Raw genomic sequence first — 20,892 nt, 5'->3', positions numbered from 1 at the left:
AGGGCATCATTTATAACACTGGATGTCAATCCTGTGAGTAAATAGACAAAAGTTGAAAAACAGCATGTTGTCTTCTGGATCTGGGATCTGTTGGAAACTCCCATTATCTTTGCTTAACCCTAAATGCACATATGATGGGGGGGGGAATCTCTTCCTAACACCAGAGGGCACTGTGCCATTGGAATATCTCCCTGAGAGGTTTCCACACTAGCAGGGGATATTTATAGCTTCCCCTACATTCCCATAGCACATTGAATCTTCCAGAAAAGATTTCTCCTTTTTTTTTTTTGCCATCCTCAGACCAGGACTGGTTCTGAGGTTGAAAGAGAACAAGGGGTTAAGAGAAGTTGCTACAGGCCAAGTTGCGTAGCAGTAAAAGGAGTCTGCAATTGTTAGCCTATACTGTTCTTCGACTAGCAAATTCAGTAGTCTCAATCTTTCTGTTCCCTGTTATCTTTTTTAAAATTAGCATACAATTCAGACACGTATATACAATGAGCATAATTAAATTATTTTATATTGAAAAGTAAGACTAGATCTTGTTTATTCTCATTATAATTTAAATATAAGTCAGATTGGTCTACTTAAGCCTATTAAAATTGTATAAAACCCCCGGAACTTCTTAAGGAGAACACCCACCAAGTAGTACCAATAATCTTATTATAAACCTTCTAGATATAGTAGTTTAGGGAGTTTGACTCCTTTCTTTGACAATACAAATGAAGAAGTAATTTTTCAAATAAAATTTATCTCAATACTTATTAATACCCCAACATTTATTGAACAACTTTGTGCCAGGTTTACATCTGCTATATGCTGGCAAAAGATACACAAGTTGTGCTTTCGTTAAGTTTTCAAAGTAGAAGACAGTAATTTTTTAAATTGTGAAATTGATCCGATGGGTGCTACTGAGAGCTACACGAAACTACCTGCAGATATAACAGGGAAACTTGGTACGTCCAGTAAGAGTGGTCAAGAAATGGTTGCCCTAAGAAAATGATTCTTGAGATCTGACAAACAAGTAGGGGCTCAAAAGGCAAAAAGTGTGTGGAGGCAGACAGAGAGGATGGGGAGAACTATCTCGGCACCTACAAAAAAAAAAAAAAATGTGGGAAAACACCTAAGGAATAAAAGGTTACTATAGTTCCAGCTCAGTGTGTAGTGAAGGGGCGCGAAAATTGGGCAATCGGCGGGCTTCAAAGCCATAACTACATTTATTCTAAGAGTAAATGAATGCCACTTAAAGAGTTTTGAGCAGAATGTTGCCGTGATCATATTTGTATTTGAAAAAACTCTCCTGGTGCCCTGTGAAAAACGAAATGCCAGGTTAGAAAGCTGTTGTTCTTTGTGTAAGGATGGCTCTGAAGGTGGCGGGTTGTCGAGGCCTGATGTTCAGAGAGTAAAATTCATACGACTTAGTGATGGAGTACATAAACTGTGAATGAGCTCATTGCACTTCCGGCTTCAAGTTAGTAATTGTTTTTAATTGGCTGGTAAAATAAATAAAAATAGGCCCATTCGATTCCAAACACTGAGGCTTATGCGTGAGATCCCTGGAGTCAGCGTGTTTATTTCCTTAAGTAAAAGTCTGGTATTTTCATTGGCCCTTTGGAAATGCTCTCTGACGCATTACAGATTGGCGGAGGCACATATTAAGGAAGGTCCGAGGAAGGGCGCTCGTCCCTGGATCATCAAGGCTTGGGTCTCGGGAAGCCTGAACTGCCATTAGGAGAGCTCCATTAACCGCTACAGACAGAGAACCCTCGGCAGGCCCCAGAACTCGGCAGTCACGTTACGTCAGGCAGAGCAGAAGCCGTAGGAAACCCTGGGCTCTAACTGGGATTCGTCCCAGGGACAGGAACAGTATTCGGGTCCCTGGAGACTTCCCAGAAGCTTGAACCCAGCCCCTCCCACTCGCTATGGTGGCTGGAAAGGTCCTTGACTAACAGGCAGAGTATGCGTGAAAAAAAGGCGCACGTGCATTGAGGACTTCTAGGCTCTCGGAGGGGTTAAATCGTGCACCCGCAGAGAGTACACGTTTAGCGCCCGCGGATCCCTTTCCCAGGCCTGTTTTCCTAAAAGGCTGTCACCCAACAAGTTTTTCCATTGGTTTAGAGACAGAAGCACCCGCCTTCCCCAGTTGTCGATTGGCTGCCCCTTCTCCCAACGGATTGGGAGGCGGGGCTTGGGCGCTTTCCGATTGCATCAGCTGGTCCTTTTCGGGCCACGTGGCGCAAGCGCAGTGTTCCCGGGGCCGCAGCGCGCTTTGGCTGGCTTCCGCTTTCCTCTCTTCCAGAGCGTTGCTTTTGGGTTGCGTCTTTCCTTCGTGGTTTATTGATGTCGGAAGAGAAGGACGGGAGCCCTTCAGGGAAGATGGGAGGCGAGGAGAAGTCGGTGAGCGAACTGAGTGGGTCCCGGAGGCAGGCTGGGGCTCTGCTTGGTGTCCACGGTGCCCAACCAGGCAGGAAGAAGGAAGCGGCCCGGGCCGGGTGGGACCCGAGGGGGACGATGGAGCTCCCGGACGAGCCAGAGCCTCTTTTGGGCAGAGACTGTCCATTTATAAAGTAGGGCGGGGCCTTGCAGGTCATCTCTAGATCCATCCTCTTTTAGCAGATGAAGAAACTGAGACCCTGAGAAGGGGACTAGCTTAGAGCCAGACATCTAATTAATTAGAAGCCGAGACAGAATTAGAATCTAGGACTCGGGACTCCCAGAGTAATGTTTTTTACTCACCTTAGGCTGGAAGAACAGTGCAGAACCTCATTTAATCCTAAAACCTTGTAGGGGTAAAGAGCTTCAGTTTAAGGGAGGGAAAACCGAATCCCCGAGATCTGACCCAACTTAACCCAAGTTTGGGTGGTTTATAATAAGTAGGTGATAGAGGCCGGGTGACCCCAATTGACAAACCTTAGAGAGGTTACACACTTACCTTGCCTGGTGTTGTAGACATGCCTTATCACATTCACACCTGCTGATCATTTGATCTTTGAACGTTCCCTTTGGTGTCATCCATTCCTTAGGAACAACTCCCAGGTCACTTTCAGACCACCAGAATGAGGTTTGCGTTTTTTTGTTTGTTTTTTGGTTTTTGGTTTTGTTTTTTTTTTTTATGATCAAATGTCAGGTATTCATTTTGCCAGGCACTGCTGGAAGATGAAGCTAGGCAGGTGAAAAGGACCTAGTGCCTGACATCTAGGACTTTACAGCCTGGTGTGTGAGGCAGGAGAATAGTCATTGTGCAGTATGATCAACCCTATGGGATTTCAGAAAGAGGGAGTGCCTAACCCTGCTTGGGCAGGGCTCCTTTGAGTTCAGTTAGGAAGTATGAGTCTAAGTTCACCAGGTAAAACCAGGCAGGTTAGTGCTTCTACAGGTAAAGGTAGCAAGGGCAGTGAAAAGGCACACCCAAAGTGTCTGTGAGGTTGATTGCAAGGGATCAGCCTGAAGCAGGGGGAGCTAGAGCTCTTAGAAGGATTTCAGGAGATATTTGAAATTGTGATCTACAGGAGAAAGTTCTTAAGCAGGAAAATGATAGATGTGGATTGTAGTTTTTAAAGATCATTCTGGCATTGGGATGGAAGGTATGTTGGAAAGAGGTGAGGCCATAAGTAGGACACTGTTGCAGTAGTCCAAGTGAGAAGTGGTGATGTCTTAAGCAAAAGCAGCTTCAACCCTAACTCTGTGAAAAGATCAATCACATAGAAGCCACAATTTTCTCAGTAAAATGAAGATGTTCTCTAACTCAGGAATAGAATGGGGAAAATTCATATGTGCACATTCTAAACCGTATAAATAAAATTTAAGGTGATAAATGGTGCCTATCCCTAGAGTTTTCTCTGTTTATATTTTTTCACTTAAAAATGGTATCTCTATTGTTTTGTAACTTGTTTACTTTTTTTGCTTAATAGTCTGTAGTCAACAACTTTCCATGTCCACAAATATTATGTTACGCCACTCTTAATTGAAGGTGATGTAGAGCTAACAAATACATGGTTTCTCTCTTCTGTGATAATAATTATGCAATACCTAATATTTATTGAATGCTAACTGTGGATCTCTTACTATATTATGCATTACATGCATTAACTCAATGTTTTCAATCCTTATATAACTATGAACAAGGTTCTGTTATTATCCTCATTATACAGATGAGGAAATAGGCAAAGAATAAGTAAGTACCTTGCTCAAACCCAATATTCTGTAACTAGTACTCATAGCTCTGGTGCTGTCCTGCCTCCTGTCCCCTGCCTAGAAATGAATCAGGGACAGATACTACATCAAACTGTTGGACTTCAGGACTATCCCAGCTGTTCCAGTCTCTGGGGTTGAATTTTACACTACACTCTGTAGGTACGTTTCCTTCAACTCCTAAATATCCCTGAGGAAGGTAATTCTTTAGCTTCCCTTCACAGTCCCAACTGTGTTCCAACTTTTGGATTGAAATTTTAGATTGTTTATACATAAATACACGATGCATAAATTCACATATTTTTATTCTATTTTTGTAGGAAATAGAGAACAGTTGCCCAACATCTTCCTAATTGTTGTAGTAAAGATGGGATGGAGCTCAGTTCTAGAGAAACCTAATTTAAATGTCCTGGCTCTACTACTTACTAGCTGTATAGAGATAGGCAAAATACTTTACCCTCCTTGCGCCCGTATTCTCATTTATAAAAAAAGGTATTTAGAACACAGAAAACCTTTCTGTTAATTTTCACCTTCTTTTCCACTACTCCTATTCATTTGGCAGATATCCATATGACCAAAGCCAAAAACATACACTCCGAAAAGTGGAAGTGTCTCATTTTTTTCCATTTTAAACCTGCACACACCTGCAATTAAATTTCATCCCTCTTACCAGAGATACTTGACTTGTTGCATCATTTCTACAGTAGAGCAAAGGCATATAGAGAATCTTGAACCTTGTTGGTTAGTGCTTTATTGATTAGAATAGGCTTAAGTTATGTTAATTATTTATCTATTGACTATAAATGAACCTGAAAAGTTTGTGAAATCCAGAATCCCAGAGTGGGAAAGGTTTTAGCTCAGCTTGAAATTGGAAATCATATATTTTTTAGTTTAGTTTAATTTTTAAATTATACAAGTAATACATTTCAAAATGTCCGACTGTTAAATGGAAAAATAATGGAATATTATTTGGCAATAAAAAAAAGAATGAAGTACTGATATATGTAACATGAATGATCTTGAAATCACGTTAAGTGAAAGAAACCAGTCACAAAAGACCACATATTGTATGCTTCCATTTATATGAAGTGCCTGGAATAGGCAAATATATAGAAACAGTAGATTAGTGGTTGCCAGGGGCTGGGGAGAAGAGAAAATGGAGTGACTGCTAATGGGTACAGTGTTTCCTTTTGGGGTGATGAAAATGTTTTAAAATTGATCTTGGTGATGGGTGAATGAATACATTAAAAACCACTGAACTGTGTACTTTATATGGGTGAATTGTATGGTGTAGGAAAATATCTTAATAAAACTGCTAGGGAAAAAAAGACCACAAACATAGAGAAAACTATAATAAAGTCTCCCTTTCTTATTCCCAGTTCTACCCTCAAAACTCCACTGCTGATCATCACTTCCCTCCTTAGGGTGGACCACTGTCAGCACCTGATTAGGTATCTTTCCTGTGACTTAATGTGTGAACCTAGAAAAATCATCTAGTTTTTTCCCATTTAATTATATGTGTAAAATGGGAATGATAATAATGTCAATCTCACAGGGTTGCCAAGAAATAGATGCGATTGTTTGTGGGGAACTTTGTACACTGTAAAACTTTTTGTAGTGCAATGTGCTTTAGAATGTTTCTGTCTGAGCAGTGAAGTAAAGAATTCATTTCTGTAAAGATACTCTTCACAGTATCCCATAATGAATTTCAGGGTTTCTTGACCTTGTGAACTGGATAATTCTCTGTTTGGGGAGGCTGACCTGTGCATTGTGGGATGTTTAATAACATCCCTGGTCTCTAGCCACTGTATGCCAGTTGCACCCCCCCCCCAGTTGTGACAACCAGTATCAGCAGACATTGCCAGGTATCCGCTAGGGGGCAAAATTTCTTCTGGTTGACAACCACCAGTATAGACCAACTCTACACTGGTTGCCTTTTTGCACAGGACTTCTTTAAAACTTTCTATGCCTTCATGTACATCTAATTAAAGTCCACAATCCTTATGGTAACTCCATAACCTTTAGTGTTTGCTTCTGTCTAAGCCCTAGTCTGTCTTAACTGACATGATTTCCTAAAACAATGTGTTTTAGTCAGCCTGGTTTTGTCATTCTGTCCCATTTTTTTCTCATTCTCTGTCTCAACATTTCCAACCATTTATTTCCTCCATTCTCAAAATCCAGCTTGTTGAAATCTTCACCCTTTAAAGTCAGTTGTCCTAACTTATTTAACATCTAACCATAGTGCTGCAGCTGGGTTCTCTCCTCTGGGAGTTTCTCACGCGTGTGCCTCAGTTTCCCTGGAGAGATTAAGTTTGCACATCTAAAACATTAGATTTTTTTTTCTGCAAATACTATTACTGAATAAATTGCATGCTTTTTTGTGGCCATATACTGAGTATATGTCCAGGCAAACCTGAAGCGAGAATCGTAGGACAAGCAAAATAAACGAAATCCGAGGACTTAAATGTTGTCAAGCAACTCCTCTCTACTTTTTTAAGACTTGTCCTTATTGCAAGTTGTTAATTTGTCTTTGACAGTGGTGAAATCTTTTAGTCTTTCAAAATCAGATTTACTCCCCCCCTTTTTTTTAAATACATGATAAAAATCCTCAGAAGTTTTCTGGGTGCAACATGAAGGGGTATCAAATTAGAGTAAAATATAAAATCTTATTTCTTCTTTGCTTATATAGGTAGGTGCTGGAGAGGAGAAGCGAAAGGAAGGAGGCAAGAAGAAGAACAAAGAAGGATCTGGAGACGGAGGCCGAGCAGAGGTGAATGTTTTAGAGCCCTCTTATCAAAGATTGACAGGTGGCAGGAGCTGTCTCAGACTTACTCTGTATGAGATTGTAATTGTTTACATGGCACTAGGTGAAACACTCAGAGAAGAGTTAGGAAAGTCTGAGGGTGGAAAAAGATTTGCAGCTCTTTATTATTGAAAAAGGAAAACATCGAAGTACAATTGCAAGATAATCTGTGGGATTAGATTTGGAAAAAAAAAGAGAGGAAAAAAGTTGGAAAGAAGGGGATCAATAATTACTCTGTTGTCAGATTAGATGCCAGCTGTCTGATCCTTTCATTCAATGAGATATTAAAAGGTAGAGACTTGATGTTTAAGTTTACACTGAATGCAACAGAAACCAGAGAGGGCCCAATTCCTTGACCCATCACACTGTTTCCACGAGGACTTGCCACTAGGGTTTGGTTTTGAGCCAGATAGATCTCCTTGAGGCCTCTCTGTTGTAAAGAAAATGCTTACAGTTCCCCCAATTCACACTGAGAGGAGGTAGCATTTCAAAAGTCAGCCTAGAATCAACCTGATTTCTGGGTGTTCTGCTTTAGGAGGCAGTTAAGCTCGTCTTCCCACTTTATTTTTGAAGTTGAACTGCTGTGAACCATGTTTCAGTTTTTGCTTTAGTCATTGCATTTTATTAGAGACTCCTTAGAAAACTACCAGGATGCAGAAGCACAAAGGAGCAGGCTTTGTAGAAGTGCCCTGTAGCACATAAACTGGCTTTACGGAGCTGCTCTTACTCATGCTGCGTTGGTAAATTTCTGGTGCTTTCATTTACTGAAGGGTCAGTTTGTAGGTGAACTACAGGAACTAAGTGTCGCTTAGAGCCCTTCCTAAACATTTCTCTTAGGTTTTGTCCATTTAGTCCACTGTAATTGTGGGGGAAATTGTTGATTGTGAATTTTAAAATTTGCAAGTAAATAGAAAAATGTGTATGTTCCTCGTCTGTTTTTCATGCTTTCAGTACAGTGGTACGTGTTATTCCGTCACAGCTTGAGAATTAGCCTGCAAAGAGGAAACAAAAGGTGCAGTTAAAGGACCCTTCTGATTAGAGTATTTTAAGTACAAAATGTGACCATATATGTCTTAAATGATCTGTCTGGCAAAAAGTTCACAGTGAGCTGTCCAAGACCTTTCCTGCTCCTCTGCTCCCAGCACTTACGTACTTGTCTTACCTCCCCTCTCAGGGCAATGTGCGGGTGTTATTCTTCACTTTGAATTCAGAGGGAGTTTTCTGTGAATGGGAGCCCTTAAGTCAAATGCATTTATAGTTGGTTAGTTAAGAATTGTAAGTGAACATATAGTCTGACCACCTGTACAGACCATCCCTTGAACGAGATTGAAACAAAATGGAAAAGCCATTTTATTTCTAGTATTGTTTATAGCTGTATGTGTCACTTGATTAGGAAAGACCTTCAGAGAACGTCTTAAAAGGGAAAAAAATCACCTTATGCAAATAGCAAATGGTAATAATTGTCCATTTAAGATATTAACAGCCCACATGTCTATTGTTATTTGTATTTTTCTATTTTTAAAAAAAATTCTTAGAGTAAAAATTATAAGAAGACAGCATTTAGTTCTTTTTCTTACCTTAATTTAGGACAAGATTAAGCCAGTGCTTAGTGATTTGGGCAGTCCATTTACCGTGTTGCATTAGTACATCATAATTTTTGTATTATCTGTTTTTATTATTTCTTTCCTTTTTCTAAAGAGGAAAGCAAGTATTTACTGATCATTTATTTCCTCATTTGTTGTCTTGCAGTTGAATCCTTGGCCTGAATATATTAACACACGCCTTGAGATGTATAATAAACTAAAAGCAGAACATGATTCCATTCTGGCAGAGAAGGCAGAAAAAGATAGCAAGCTGATTAAAGTCACTCTGCCTGATGGTAAACAGGTCAATGCAGAATCCTGGAAAACTACACCATATCAAATTGCTTGTGGAATTAGGTATAAGCTACACCTATTCTTGACCTTCTGTTGTTTGTAACTAAATTTTTTTTATTGTCAAGTTTTATCTTCATATTTTTATGTTCTGTTTGTGTTTTTAATGTTCAATTTATATTTGGGATTTTTAAAAAATCAAAATGATGTGGAGCTCTATACTCAAGATTCAAAGTTAAGGGGTGCCTGGGTTGGTCAGTTGGTTAAGTGTCTGCCTTTGGCTTAGGTCATGATCCCAGGGTCCTGGGATCGAGCCCTGCATCGGGCTTGAGCAGGGAGCCTGCTTCTTCTCCCTCTGCCTGCCGCTCCCCCTGCTTGTGCGCACCTGTGCTCGCTCTCTCTCTCTCTCTCTCTCTCTCTCTCTCTCTCAGATAAATAAAATCTTTAAAACAAGTTCCTTTTAAAAAAAAGATTCAAAGTTAATTTTTGAGAGTCCACTTTAGTCTTATCTTACAAAGGATTTTATATTACTAGTTCTTCTACTTTGATTGTAAATATCACAAAACCAAGTAGACGGTGTTTCACCTATTTTGACTTAAATGTCTGTTTTGAGGTTAAAAATGAAGGTAGAACATCTCACATGGGGAAGTTAAGAAGCTAATATAGGACACATAAAAATAATGTACTATTTTTTATAAATCCAGAGGACCATGTCTGATCTTAAAACTTGTATTGGGTTGAAAAGAAATAACTGAGAATTAGATGTATACTTTGTAGTAGAGTCAAGCTTTCTTATTCTGATATGATTGGGATTAATAGTTGTTTATAGGAAATGATAAAGATGGGAAAGCATAAATTGATGTACATATCTAACACCAGCTGTTGGCAAACTGTGGTCATAGCCTACTTTTGTACAGCCCAAGAGCTAAGCATGGCTCTTAAATGGTTTGAAAAAAAAAAAAGAAAACTAAGATATGACAGAGACCATGTATGGTCCAGGCTGAAATATTTATCTAGCCCTTTACAGAAAGAGTTTGCCAACTTCTGTCTTAAACATTTTAATTTAAAACATGTAAATATATATTCACTATATCTTTCACCCTATATATATGTAATTATTTCTAATTTGTTTTTACTATTTCATTATATGTTGATTTGAACCACCTGCAATCACCATGTGACTGTCAAAAATGGTTGATTATCATCAATTTCATATTGTTGAACCTAAGGCCTAAAACAACAAGTACATAAAGGGGTTTGGGAACCAACCTAACTGATTAGCAGTAAGCCCATATGCAGCTGGTGAGCGTAGAAGCAGTTGGCCTATGAGCCATGAATCTTTATTGTGTCATGGACACTAGTTAGTACTTTTTACAAAGAAAATGGAGTGTTTCAGTTAATTTGACCATTGCTTCTACCTAAAGTACTTCTATCTTACTCCAGAGGAAATAAGAAGAAAATTGTAATATCAAGGTTTCCATTTGAGATCATAAATAACTGAATAGACCTCTAAATGAATAAGTTCAACCTTTCATTTTAGAGGTAACTTTCATGGGCATTTTGATAAAGGTAATCCTCCATTGTTGCACACTGAGATTGTAGCTGTGTTGGTATTAAAATTCAGGCTCCTATTAGTCCAGGAACTTTTTCTCTACATTCTACAGTGTTGTCCTCCAGATTACATTGTAATTTTATCAAATAACCAATTAGAAAATATTTTTTTTGAGAACTGCAAAATTTTACATAAGGCATTGATCTGCAAATGAGGGTGCTTTATGACATTTTTACAAAAGTACAGAATAAATTCTTGCTGTTGTGTGAAAAATTATAGCATGAGTAACAGACTGTTGAAAGGTTTGGATGGTAGTTGTGAATACAAAAGGGAAGAAAAAAGAAGGTGTGCTCCATGTGCTTCAAAAGGTTTTTCTTGAAGTTTTGTTTTGTTTTAAATCTGAAAGTTTAAGTACTTTATCCCTTCTTTGGAAAATTGAAATCTGATATGGTCTGTGCATATCTATATTTTCAAAGTAACTCTGCTGTTAGCAGCTCAACGCACCATTTTGGACCCTGAGATAATAGCCATTTTCTTCCCAAAGAATATGGAGAATATTAGTCACCTTTAGGCCAATTCTTTAATCTTCTGAAAACTTTTACACCAATATGATAAAATAGATTTCTCTCTGCCAAATCCATGTATGTCTTATGAAATGCGTATATTTTTTTCATTTTGTTGGCTTTATATGATCTCAGAAGGAAAGAAAACATTGGATGTAATCTGTTGGAAATACAATGAATTTGACAGTGGGATAGGAATTTATGGTTTACCTTCTGTTAGTTCTGTCCTAAACCTCAAGTGGGGGAGGTTTTCTGTACTTAGTTGTACTTTTACAGAGTAAGAAGAGAACCATCCAACACTGCATGTCTAGCCAGCTGAAGCCTTCAGGTGGTAGATACAAAGACTGTAAACTTTTCCTTCAAAGTATGGAGTGTTGTCTGCTTTTGTTGAGTTGTCTAGGCTATTAGAGACTGTTAGTTCTCTAGCTACACATTCAGACCTATAATCTGATTAATCTTAGTTCTCTAGCCATGCAGCTTCCTGAACCTTTCTGGTTTTTGGGTTTTTTTTTTTACGATTTTTTATTTATTTATTTGACAGAGAGAGACATAGTGAGAGCAGGAACACAAGCAGGGGGAGTGGGAGAGGGAGAAGCAGGCTCCCCGCTGAGCAGGGAGCCTGATGTGGGACTCGGTCCCAGGACCCCGGGATCATGATCTGAGCCGAAGGCAGATGCTTAATGACTGAGCCACCCAGGCGCCCCTTCCTGAACCTTTCTTAACTCACATCTCCCTCATCCGGAATGCCACCTTCTCTCCTTTTCTTCCTGTCCAGGCCCTGATCTTTCAGCCCCTCATTACTTTATCCTCAAAGCCTGTCCAGACTAATCTGACTTTTGCTGCTTTCCAGTCCTCAGAATTCCTGTGGCTGTTACACTTGGTGTGGTCTGACAGTGTGGTCTTAATCGCTTGGTGATTGTTTATATTGTGTACTCTGTGCTGTGTGTGTAAATGGCTTTTTAAATCCATATTATAAACAAGTTTTATTGACTAGTCCTTTATTTTACCTATGTGCCTGTTATAAATGATACCATCTTAGTCATTTACAGAATTTATTCTGTGGCTAACATTACCTCACAGAAAAAAATCTGTTACAGATTTCAAGTAGGAGGAAGAGCAGAAGAGTTACTTAGTAGCCCCTCTTTTTCTTTTTTGGAGCCTAAATAGCTTGGCTTTGTGGAAAACTTTATTTGGAGAAATGAAAAGATTAATCAAACCACTGAAAATTGTTTATCACAGTTTTGTCTGCTTAAATAAGAGGCATTAAATGTAAAATAATAGTGTTCTGGATTTTTGGCATCCTCTAGTTATACTTGGGTACATTTTGGGGGTTTGTTGCTTTTTCTATTTCAGAAAGCTATAATACATGTTATAAGTAATATATGCAGTGTTAATATAGAATATATATAGTGTTTATATTCCTATTCTTGTTCTCAGATTAAGTGTTGTACTACAGAACATTCTTTTTTACATTCTTTTGTGTATATATATATTCTTGTGTGTATATTTTTTAAGTCAAGGCCTGGCTGACAGCACCGTTATTGCTAAAGTGAATCAAGTTGTTTGGGACCTAGACCGTCCTCTGGAGGAAGATTGTACCTTGGAGCTTCTCAAATTTGAGGATGAGGAAGCTCAAGCGGTAAGTTTTTTTTTTTTTTTTTAAAGATTTTATTATTTATTTGAGAGACAGAGAGAATGAGAGAGAAAGCACATGAGATGGGGGGAGGGTCAGAGGGAGAAGCAGACTCCCTGCTGAGCAGGGAGCCCGATGCGGGACTCGATCCAGGGACTCCAGGATCATGACCTGAGCCGAAGGCAGTCGCTTAACCAACTGAGCCACCCAGGCGCCCTCAAGCGGTAAGTTTTTATTTAGTAGTCACTGAATTTCAAAATAAAGGTTCACATTTCCAGTGTCTTCCTGCTCCCACTGTCAGTGGGTTTAGAGTTTATTGGTGTCTCGTTTTCATATTTGAAATCTTCATTTTATCTTTCATTTAGGGAGCAGCATAAAAGAGCTTGCCTTGTGTATTTAAGAAGTGAACATGAATAAATTTATTTTCATTACTGGATACTTCAGTGAGAAAAATGTTCTGGGATTTTTATTAAATTTTTATTAAAAATTGGTAAAGCAAGTAAAAATTGCATCTGCCCTGTCAGTCAACACTTAAGCAAGATGTATAGATTTTACAAATAAAATTGAACATTTCTTTAAACTATTCTCCCTATTGGACAATTAATTTCCATATTTTCCTCATCTTAAAATGCAAATCTGCTTGAAAGCACTATAAAAATCAGCCTGCATTTGATGGCAAGGTTTTCTTATTTCTCCATGATAATATAGCATATAAAGGGAAATAAAATATTTTGTTTTATTATGATAGTTTACTTATGTATGTGTATCAGTGGTTTTCAGATGTATTCTGCATTCCTTAAGTTTTTAATGAAAATTTTAAAAAATCATTTTGGTACCTTAACAAATCTTAAAAATATAGTTGTGGATATATTCTGACTCATCTGCCAAGTATAGATGACCCCTGAACAGTATGAGTTTGAGGTCTACTAATATACAGATTGTTTTTCTATAAATAAATATCTGTAAGTATTTTTTGATAAAGTAGATGTCTTTTCCACATGATTTTCTTAATAACTTTTTTCTCTAGCTTTATTATAAGAATACAGTATAATACATATATCATACAAAGTATATGTCAATTGACTATGTTATCAGTAAGGCTTCTGTCAACAGTAGGCTACTAGTAGTTAGGTTTTTGGAGAGTCATGAGTTACACTGAGTTTTTGACTGCATGGAAGGTCAGCATCCCTAGCCCCTGCATTGTCCAAGGGTCAGCTATATTGCCATCAGATTTCAGGGTCCATGTTTGTCCTTATGTTTTATAAATGAGTTGTGGGGACAAGTTACAACACCTTAATTGTTTGCGGCCAATAAGGAAAAAGAGAATGTAATTCTTAAGTGATGTCCCACATCTCAGTAAGGGCCACAGCATAGCACATGGGATGTGGGACATAGGCACATCGTCTCCAAAGACCCTGGGTCATTACAGTCAAGAAGACAGTCACTTTGTGAGTGGCAGTTGTTTTCAGGGAACAGAATCTATCCCTCGTAATTAATGATGCTAATTTGAATTCAATTAGTTTGGAAACAACTAAACCAGACGATCTCTAAGGTACAAATGCAACTTAGTAATTAAAACCCTCTTAAATCATTTTGGCTTTGCATAGAATCACACCAAAGTTTATACATTTATAAGCTTAGATTTTTCATGTCTTGGGTTTATTTAGAATAAATTTTATATATCTTTTTCAAGGCAGCTGTATTAATTTACAGCATATATGCCCAAACTCAGAGCATCCCATTTTTCTTTGCATTTTTCAGGTATATTGGCACTCAAGCGCTCACATCATGGGTGAAGCCATGGAAAGAGTCTATGGTGGATGTTTATGTTATGGTCCACCAATAGAAAATGGATTCTATTATGACATGTACCTTGAAGAAGGGTAAGTTATGTAACTGAATAAAAAATAAATAAATTCTGAATTACTCCATGTATTATTTTTAAAGAGTTCTCAATAAGGAAGGAATGATAATAGGCTTACTGCTTGATAGTCACCGAGTATTTCCACTATCAAAACTTGAAGTGTTGTAGTAACTTAGGAAGTGCTAGTAACTTATAAGAGCTCTGTTGTAGATTGATGGAGGTAGAACCCTAAGGTATGTTGGGAAATAAAATGAAGCCGGTCATAGAGGTGGTGGAGGGAGGGTTCACTAGTGAGAACAGTCTCCATGATGACCAAGGTAGAAGCCACTGAAAATATAAAATATAAAAATAATAATATCTAGTTTAAAATTCTATGCGTCTATATGATGCAAGGGTCTATTTTTTTATATTAAAACTTCACGTTTTCTTTTAAAGAAATATTCTTCCAAGCTACTGTGTGAGTAGAATAGAGTGGAAAGAGATTAATTATACTTCCTTCTCCTTCAGGGGTGTGTCCAGCAATGATTTCTCTTCTTTGGAGGCTTTATGTAAGAAAATCATTAAAGAAAAACAAGCTTTTGAAAGATTGGAAGTAAAGAAAGAAACTTTACTAGAAATGTTTAAGGTAAATTGAGCTGTAACATACAGCCTCCGCTTCTGTATCACTCTGTAACGGTACTTGGCAGTTGTCACACTGGGGTTTAGTGTATTAAATTGAAGCCTGTTCTTTTCTTTAGAAAAATGTAACAGTGTTTTTAGAACATGAAGTATTGACATATTTATTATCCTGCAGTGCTTCGATAAGATGTATTTTAGCTGTAGTATTTAGAGATAAAAATTAAAGGAGGCTTTTTTACAAAGCAATTTTTCCTGTTTTTAGTACAATAAGTTCAAATGCCGGATACTGAATGAAAAAGTGAATACTCCAACTACCACAGTCTATAGGTGAGAATGTCAGTTGTCATTAAGTGTAACTAACTGATATATATGTCATTTTAAGTCTTTGTTAAACTTCCTTTCTTTTTATCTCTAGGTGTGGCCCCTTGATAGATCTCTGTCGGGGTCCTCATGTCAGACACACTGGCAAAATTAAGACTTTGAAAATACACAAAGTAAGCAATGTATTTGCTTTAAACTTTAAAGACTACATGAATGTATTTATCTATCTGTATATGTTTAAACTTCTGTTGGTTTATCTTTCTGCCTATTTTTCTCTTGCAACTATAAGGATGGATTTTTTTCTCCTACTAGTCACTGTCTTTTTTAAGTGACTAGTCTTTTTTAACTGAAAGTCTGAAGCTGTGACTGACTCACCATTCATCACCAGAGCACATGGGGATGGAACTTTAGGGGATTCCCAAAGCTTACACAGCCATGGTTTGAAGAGCTTTGAAACTTAATTAGTATGTGCTTTTGCTCTTTGTTTGTCTTAAGTAAATAATTACTTTATTTGTGCTTTTTAACCAAACTAGTCCTGCCAGTTTTTGCCAGTTCATAAATATTTTATGGGTGATTATTCAAATGCACTTTAAATTATAAGAATAAATTGGGTCATTTCAAGATAATTTTTGTTGGTTTACTTTCCATTTTTACTTAATCTTCTTGTGGGAGATGCCCTTACATCTCATGTTTGTGGAGTTGTGGTTTGAGTGGATGATTGAAAGGGAGGTATTTTGAGGGAATCAAACAGCCAGCTTTGTACCTTAGCTCGGCTTCAGAGCAACTGTGAGATGCTTAGTAAATGTGCACTTTTTATACCATTTTTCTTGTCATAAGGACTACTATGAATTTGACTCATAGACCACTATAGGAAATAACATCTAGTTCGAAATAAGTGAGATAGTAACAAATTTGAATATTGTTTCATGGTTAATCTTTGTTTTCAGAATTCCTCCACATACTGGGAAGGCAAAGCAGATATGGAGACTCTCCAGAGAATTTATGGCATTTCATTCCCAGATCCTAAAATGTTGAAAGAATGGGAGAAGTTCCAAGAGGAAGCTAAAAACCGAGATCATAGGAAAATTGGGAGGGTATGTTAAAAAAGAATAATAATGTTTCTAGACTGAATTTTCTTTAATTTTATTTGCAACTTAGTTGTATTAAGTACTAGGAATTTCCTTTTAAAAAGAAGCTATAGCTTTCCCGTAGTTATTGTGCTGTATCCTGTATAATCCATAAATTACTTATTATTATCTTATTGTTATCTTACTTATTGTTTACTGTCCATATTATCTTTCTAGAATGTGCTCAGTACCACCGAAATACTCATTTTAACTACTATCTTTATTAAGAACAGATACTGATGACCTAGTTTCCTGTAAAAGCAGCATAGCAGGGTTTCACAGAGCTGGGAGATACTTTGGAAATTTCCTGGTCTCACGGACTTCTTTTAAAGATGTGGAAACCGATTTCCCCTAGAATTAATCTTCTTGTCCAAGGTGACATAGCAAGTCACCAGTGGATACTGTGGTGTCATTTTCTTTATCCCTGCACCCCTCAGTGTTTTCTAAACTGGAAATTAGGTTTGATAAAAACATGACGTTTCTAAAATTGTGTTCACTCTGTGCCATCTCCTACCCTGCTCTCTTGGTGGCCTGAAATAAATTCCAGTGGTAAGGAAGCACCAACAGTTGGTGGGGCCCCTCGCTGAGAATTCTGGGCATTTGGTGGGGGAGTGGTAGGCAAGAAGGTAGGAGGGTGTGCTGCCTTCACCAAGACCCAAGGTCAGGCAGCTTCATCTGTGTCTTTTTCATTATCACTCTCCTTTTCCTGGTCTCCTTTCTCTTGCTCCTACTTTAAAAAGAAGAAAAAAGGAACAATATTCGCATCTCAGAGCTTTGAGGAATTTAAAACTATGAGAGCTCCCACTATGGATAGTTGAAAAGAACTAACCCCTGCTCCAGGTCGTTCTTGGGTAAACTTGACTGGATTCCGGAATGTAACAGGGAGAGAATGTACTTAATGCTAAGTTGTAAATCAACTGCGATTCTGTACTATTGAATTGTACACCAGAAAACTTAACAACGTTTTCTTTGATTCAGGAATGGCCTACATTAAAATACGAGATACTGTGGTCGTATTCTGAACTCAGGAACACTGAAGTTTATGTTGATGTTACGTGCATATATAAACATTCTTTTGCTTTTCTTTTATTCAGGACCAAGAACTATATTTCTTTCATGAACTCAGCCCTGGAAGTTGCTTTTTCCTGCCGAAGGGAGCATACATTTATAATACACTTATTGAATTCATCAGGGTAAACCATATTCACTATTTTCTTCTGTAAATTTAGGAAAAAAGTTGATTATATTAAATAAGGTCTACTAAAAGGAGAAAAACAATCTTGTATTTGAGATTACATTTGAAAAGAAACATTTAAAGGAATAAAAATGCAAGTGTGAATTATCATAAAATGTTTAAAAAAATTCCTTCCTCCTGGAGCACCTGGGTAGCTGTCCGTTAAGCATCCAGACTCTTGATCTCAGTTCAGGTCTTGATCCTCAGGGTCATGAGTTCAAGCCCCACATTGGGCTCCATGCTGGGCATGAAGCCTACTTAAAAAAAAAATTTCTTCCTCTTAATACATGACTTTGTCCTTATATATGGGTACGTACACAACAGAAAAGCTGGTGAACTTAAAGTGGGAGCTCTTTATGCTTTGACCATTTATATTTTCCTCGAAAAAACAAGTTTAGTCTTTACATTGCTTTTTTATTCTTTATAAAATATGAAGTCTTTCAGCCTCAGGTTTGTAGGGAATAACACCACCACCATCTGCATATTCACCCCCTGATTTACCATACATGTGCATTGGGCTATATTTGCTGGAGCAAAAAGGGAGAAAAACTCCCTTTTCGGACCCCTTTTGATTCATTTCTCTCCTTTCCTAGAAGAAACTAGTATTTGAAGTTAGCATAGATTCATGTTATTTTATATCTACCCATACATATGTACCCTAAATTATTTATGTTTTTGTGTAGTTCAGATTTACTACCTGAAGTCTCATTGTGTATCAGTCTTCATAATGCAAAAAATCATAATATTTTAAAAATCCTGTTTATTTTCACTTGTTACTTACTCTGTTCTTTACCACACTAGGCACATTCCTTTATTGGTGGACACTGGTGTGATTTCTAATTTTCTCATATTACTGATTATACAGTGCTAGCATTGTTTTGATAGGCCTTCTTATGTGTGTGCAGGAGTTTCTTCTTTCGTATATACCTCCAAGTGGAATTTCTAGATTATAACGTATGTGCATCTTGAATTTCACTAGATAGTATAAAACTGCTCTTTAAATTTTACTCCCACCAGAAATATGAACTTCTCTATTTCCTATATGTGTATCGTGTTTGTTTTCTAACAGAGTGAATATAGGAAACGAGGATTCCAGGAGGTGGTCACCCCAAACATCTACAACAGCCGACTCTGGATGACGTCAGGCCACTGGCAGCACTATAGTGAGAACATGTTCTCCTTTGAGGTGGAGAAGGAGCTGTTTGCTCTGAAACCCATGAACTGCCCTGGACACTGGTATTTAGCAGCTTTGCATTTCTTTTTTTTTTTTAAGATTTTATTTAGTTATTTGACAGAGAGAGACACAGCGAAAGAGGGAACACAAGCAGAGGGAGTGGGAGAGGGAGAAGCAGGCTTCCCGCCGAGCAGGGAGCCCGATGCGGGGCTCGATCCCAGGACCCTGGGATCATGACCTGAGCCAAAGGCAGACGCTTAACGACTGAGCCACTCAGGTGCTCTGCAGCTTTGAGTTTCTGTCAAAGATTTTCCCATGCTGCGATTGGTCCTGGTTTGCTCTCCCTCCTTTGAAAGACTTTTTGTTTAAAACAAATTATGGAATCAGAAGAATATTTAAATGCAACTTTGTTGTGATATTATAACATCTTTCCTGCCTAGTTAGAGCCTCAGATATGTAGATATTCAAGAATGGCAGTGGGATAATAGCAGCAAACAGGTAGAATATAAAACAGGGAGACTGAATGTGGGCATAGCCAGTTCTCTAGATTTTTTTTTCTTTTTGTTAAACATGTTCTTTTAAAACCTGCTAATGAATTGACATACTTGGGAGATCTTCCTTGCTTTGCAGTTATTTCACTTTCTATCCTTGAAAGTTAGACGAAGAGTGACTTCAGGGGAAGACTAGGGAGAGCTGTGGCTGCCGGTGGCTGCCGGTGGCTGAGTATCTCCAGCTCCTAGCAGCAAGGCCTAGAGGGTGACGGGGGAGGGGTTGGGTCTGGGTTGTAAGGGAACTGGGTTGTAAGTTGGGGCCAACTGGCTTTGTTCTTAGTTTTCCCAGATTCTCTAAAGTTGCTGAAGCACCTTCAGACAGAACTGAAGCAGTTTTGGGAGTGACAGGAAGGCACAGTCTTTAGTTTCCAGTGTATTAAATGATTAGTATGGAGCTAGGATTTTTTTTTTTTTAATATGAGCATTAAAGGCAGTCCTCAAATTAAAGGAAATATTGAGCACAAGTATTTGACTTCAGACCCATGGGAATCAGTTTTTATTTTCTCTTAGTTGTGGATGTTTGTATTATAATTTATTTGCTATTTTATTCATGGAAGTGCTTACATTGTGGTATGAAGTCCAGAATTTGAGAAGTGTTGCTTGTATGGATAGCCTTTCATATATTAGAAAAGCAGTTTTATGCTTGTGAAATTAAATATGAGTGGGTTTTAATTTTCTTTTTTCTTCAGCCTTATGTTTGATCATCGGCCAAGATCCTGGCGAGAGTTGCCTCTGCGGATAGCTGATTTTGGGGTACTTCATAGGAATGAGTTGTCGGGAGCACTCACAGGACTTACGCGGGTACGAAGATTCCAACAGGATGATGCTCACATATTCTGTGCCATAGAGCAGGTATTACGAGATTCTGTGGGATAAAATAATTTGAAAGAATTGTGGAGAAAGTCAAGGGGAGTTACCACCGTTTTTTTTTGTTTTTTTTTTAATTTAAAGATTGAGGATGAAATAAAAGGTTGTTTGGATTTTCTGCATACAGTATATAGCATATTTGGATTTTCTTTTAAACTGAACCTGTCTACTCGCCCAGAAAAATTCCTTGGAGATATTGAAGTATGGAATCAAGCTGAGAAAGTAAGTTTTGTTTTTCAGCATGCTTGAATACTGTTTGACTGAAATGAACTTGTTCCAAGAAACAAGGCTCTTTCTTTCAAGAGAAAATTGAAATGGTTCCTAGGTTTGAGCAAGCTAGTTTTTTTATGTATGATTTCATATTACAAATGGTTGGGTATTTTTCAGTCATCAAGCTGTAACTTGTAAAAGGGGGAAATCAGAGGAAGGTGGTCCAAAGATAAAAACTTTCAGTCATGAGAACAGCAGCTACCAGGGCCTTTCAGTCATGAGAACAGCAGCTACCAGGGCCTTTCAGTCATGA

The 20,892-nt window shown here is 38.0% G+C and overlaps 1 protein-coding gene across 1 annotated transcript in view; it reads left to right on the top strand.

Annotated features, from left to right (window-relative positions):
- The first annotated feature begins 2,249 nt into the window (after nt 1-2,249).
- The window catches only part of TARS1 (threonyl-tRNA synthetase 1), a 26,047-nt gene continuing 7,404 nt past the window's right edge, over nt 2,250-20,892 (top strand). Inside the window, exons 1-13 of the mRNA XM_025867429.2 lie at nt 2,250-2,394; nt 6,878-6,958; nt 8,741-8,931; nt 12,496-12,619; nt 14,375-14,496; nt 14,985-15,102; nt 15,358-15,422; nt 15,511-15,589; nt 16,364-16,510; nt 17,638-17,736; nt 18,847-19,013; nt 20,192-20,354; nt 20,454-20,591. Coding sequence (XP_025723214.1) covers nt 2,338-2,394; nt 6,878-6,958; nt 8,741-8,931; nt 12,496-12,619; nt 14,375-14,496; nt 14,985-15,102; nt 15,358-15,422; nt 15,511-15,589; nt 16,364-16,510; nt 17,638-17,736; nt 18,847-19,013; nt 20,192-20,354; nt 20,454-20,591 — 1,551 coding nt within the window. The 5' untranslated portion in view covers nt 2,250-2,337. The remainder of the gene's footprint in view (nt 2,395-6,877; nt 6,959-8,740; nt 8,932-12,495; nt 12,620-14,374; nt 14,497-14,984; nt 15,103-15,357; nt 15,423-15,510; nt 15,590-16,363; nt 16,511-17,637; nt 17,737-18,846; nt 19,014-20,191; nt 20,355-20,453; nt 20,592-20,892) is intronic.

Source organism: Callorhinus ursinus, unplaced genomic scaffold (assembly GCF_003265705.2).
Source record: "Callorhinus ursinus isolate GAN/ISIS: 27379988/994484 unplaced genomic scaffold, GSC_fseal_2.0 scaffold3, whole genome shotgun sequence".
Lineage (NCBI taxonomy): Eukaryota > Metazoa > Chordata > Mammalia > Carnivora > Otariidae > Callorhinus > Callorhinus ursinus.
The sequence above is the reverse complement of the archived record's forward strand: the minus strand, read 5'-3'. Positions and strand labels throughout refer to the sequence as shown.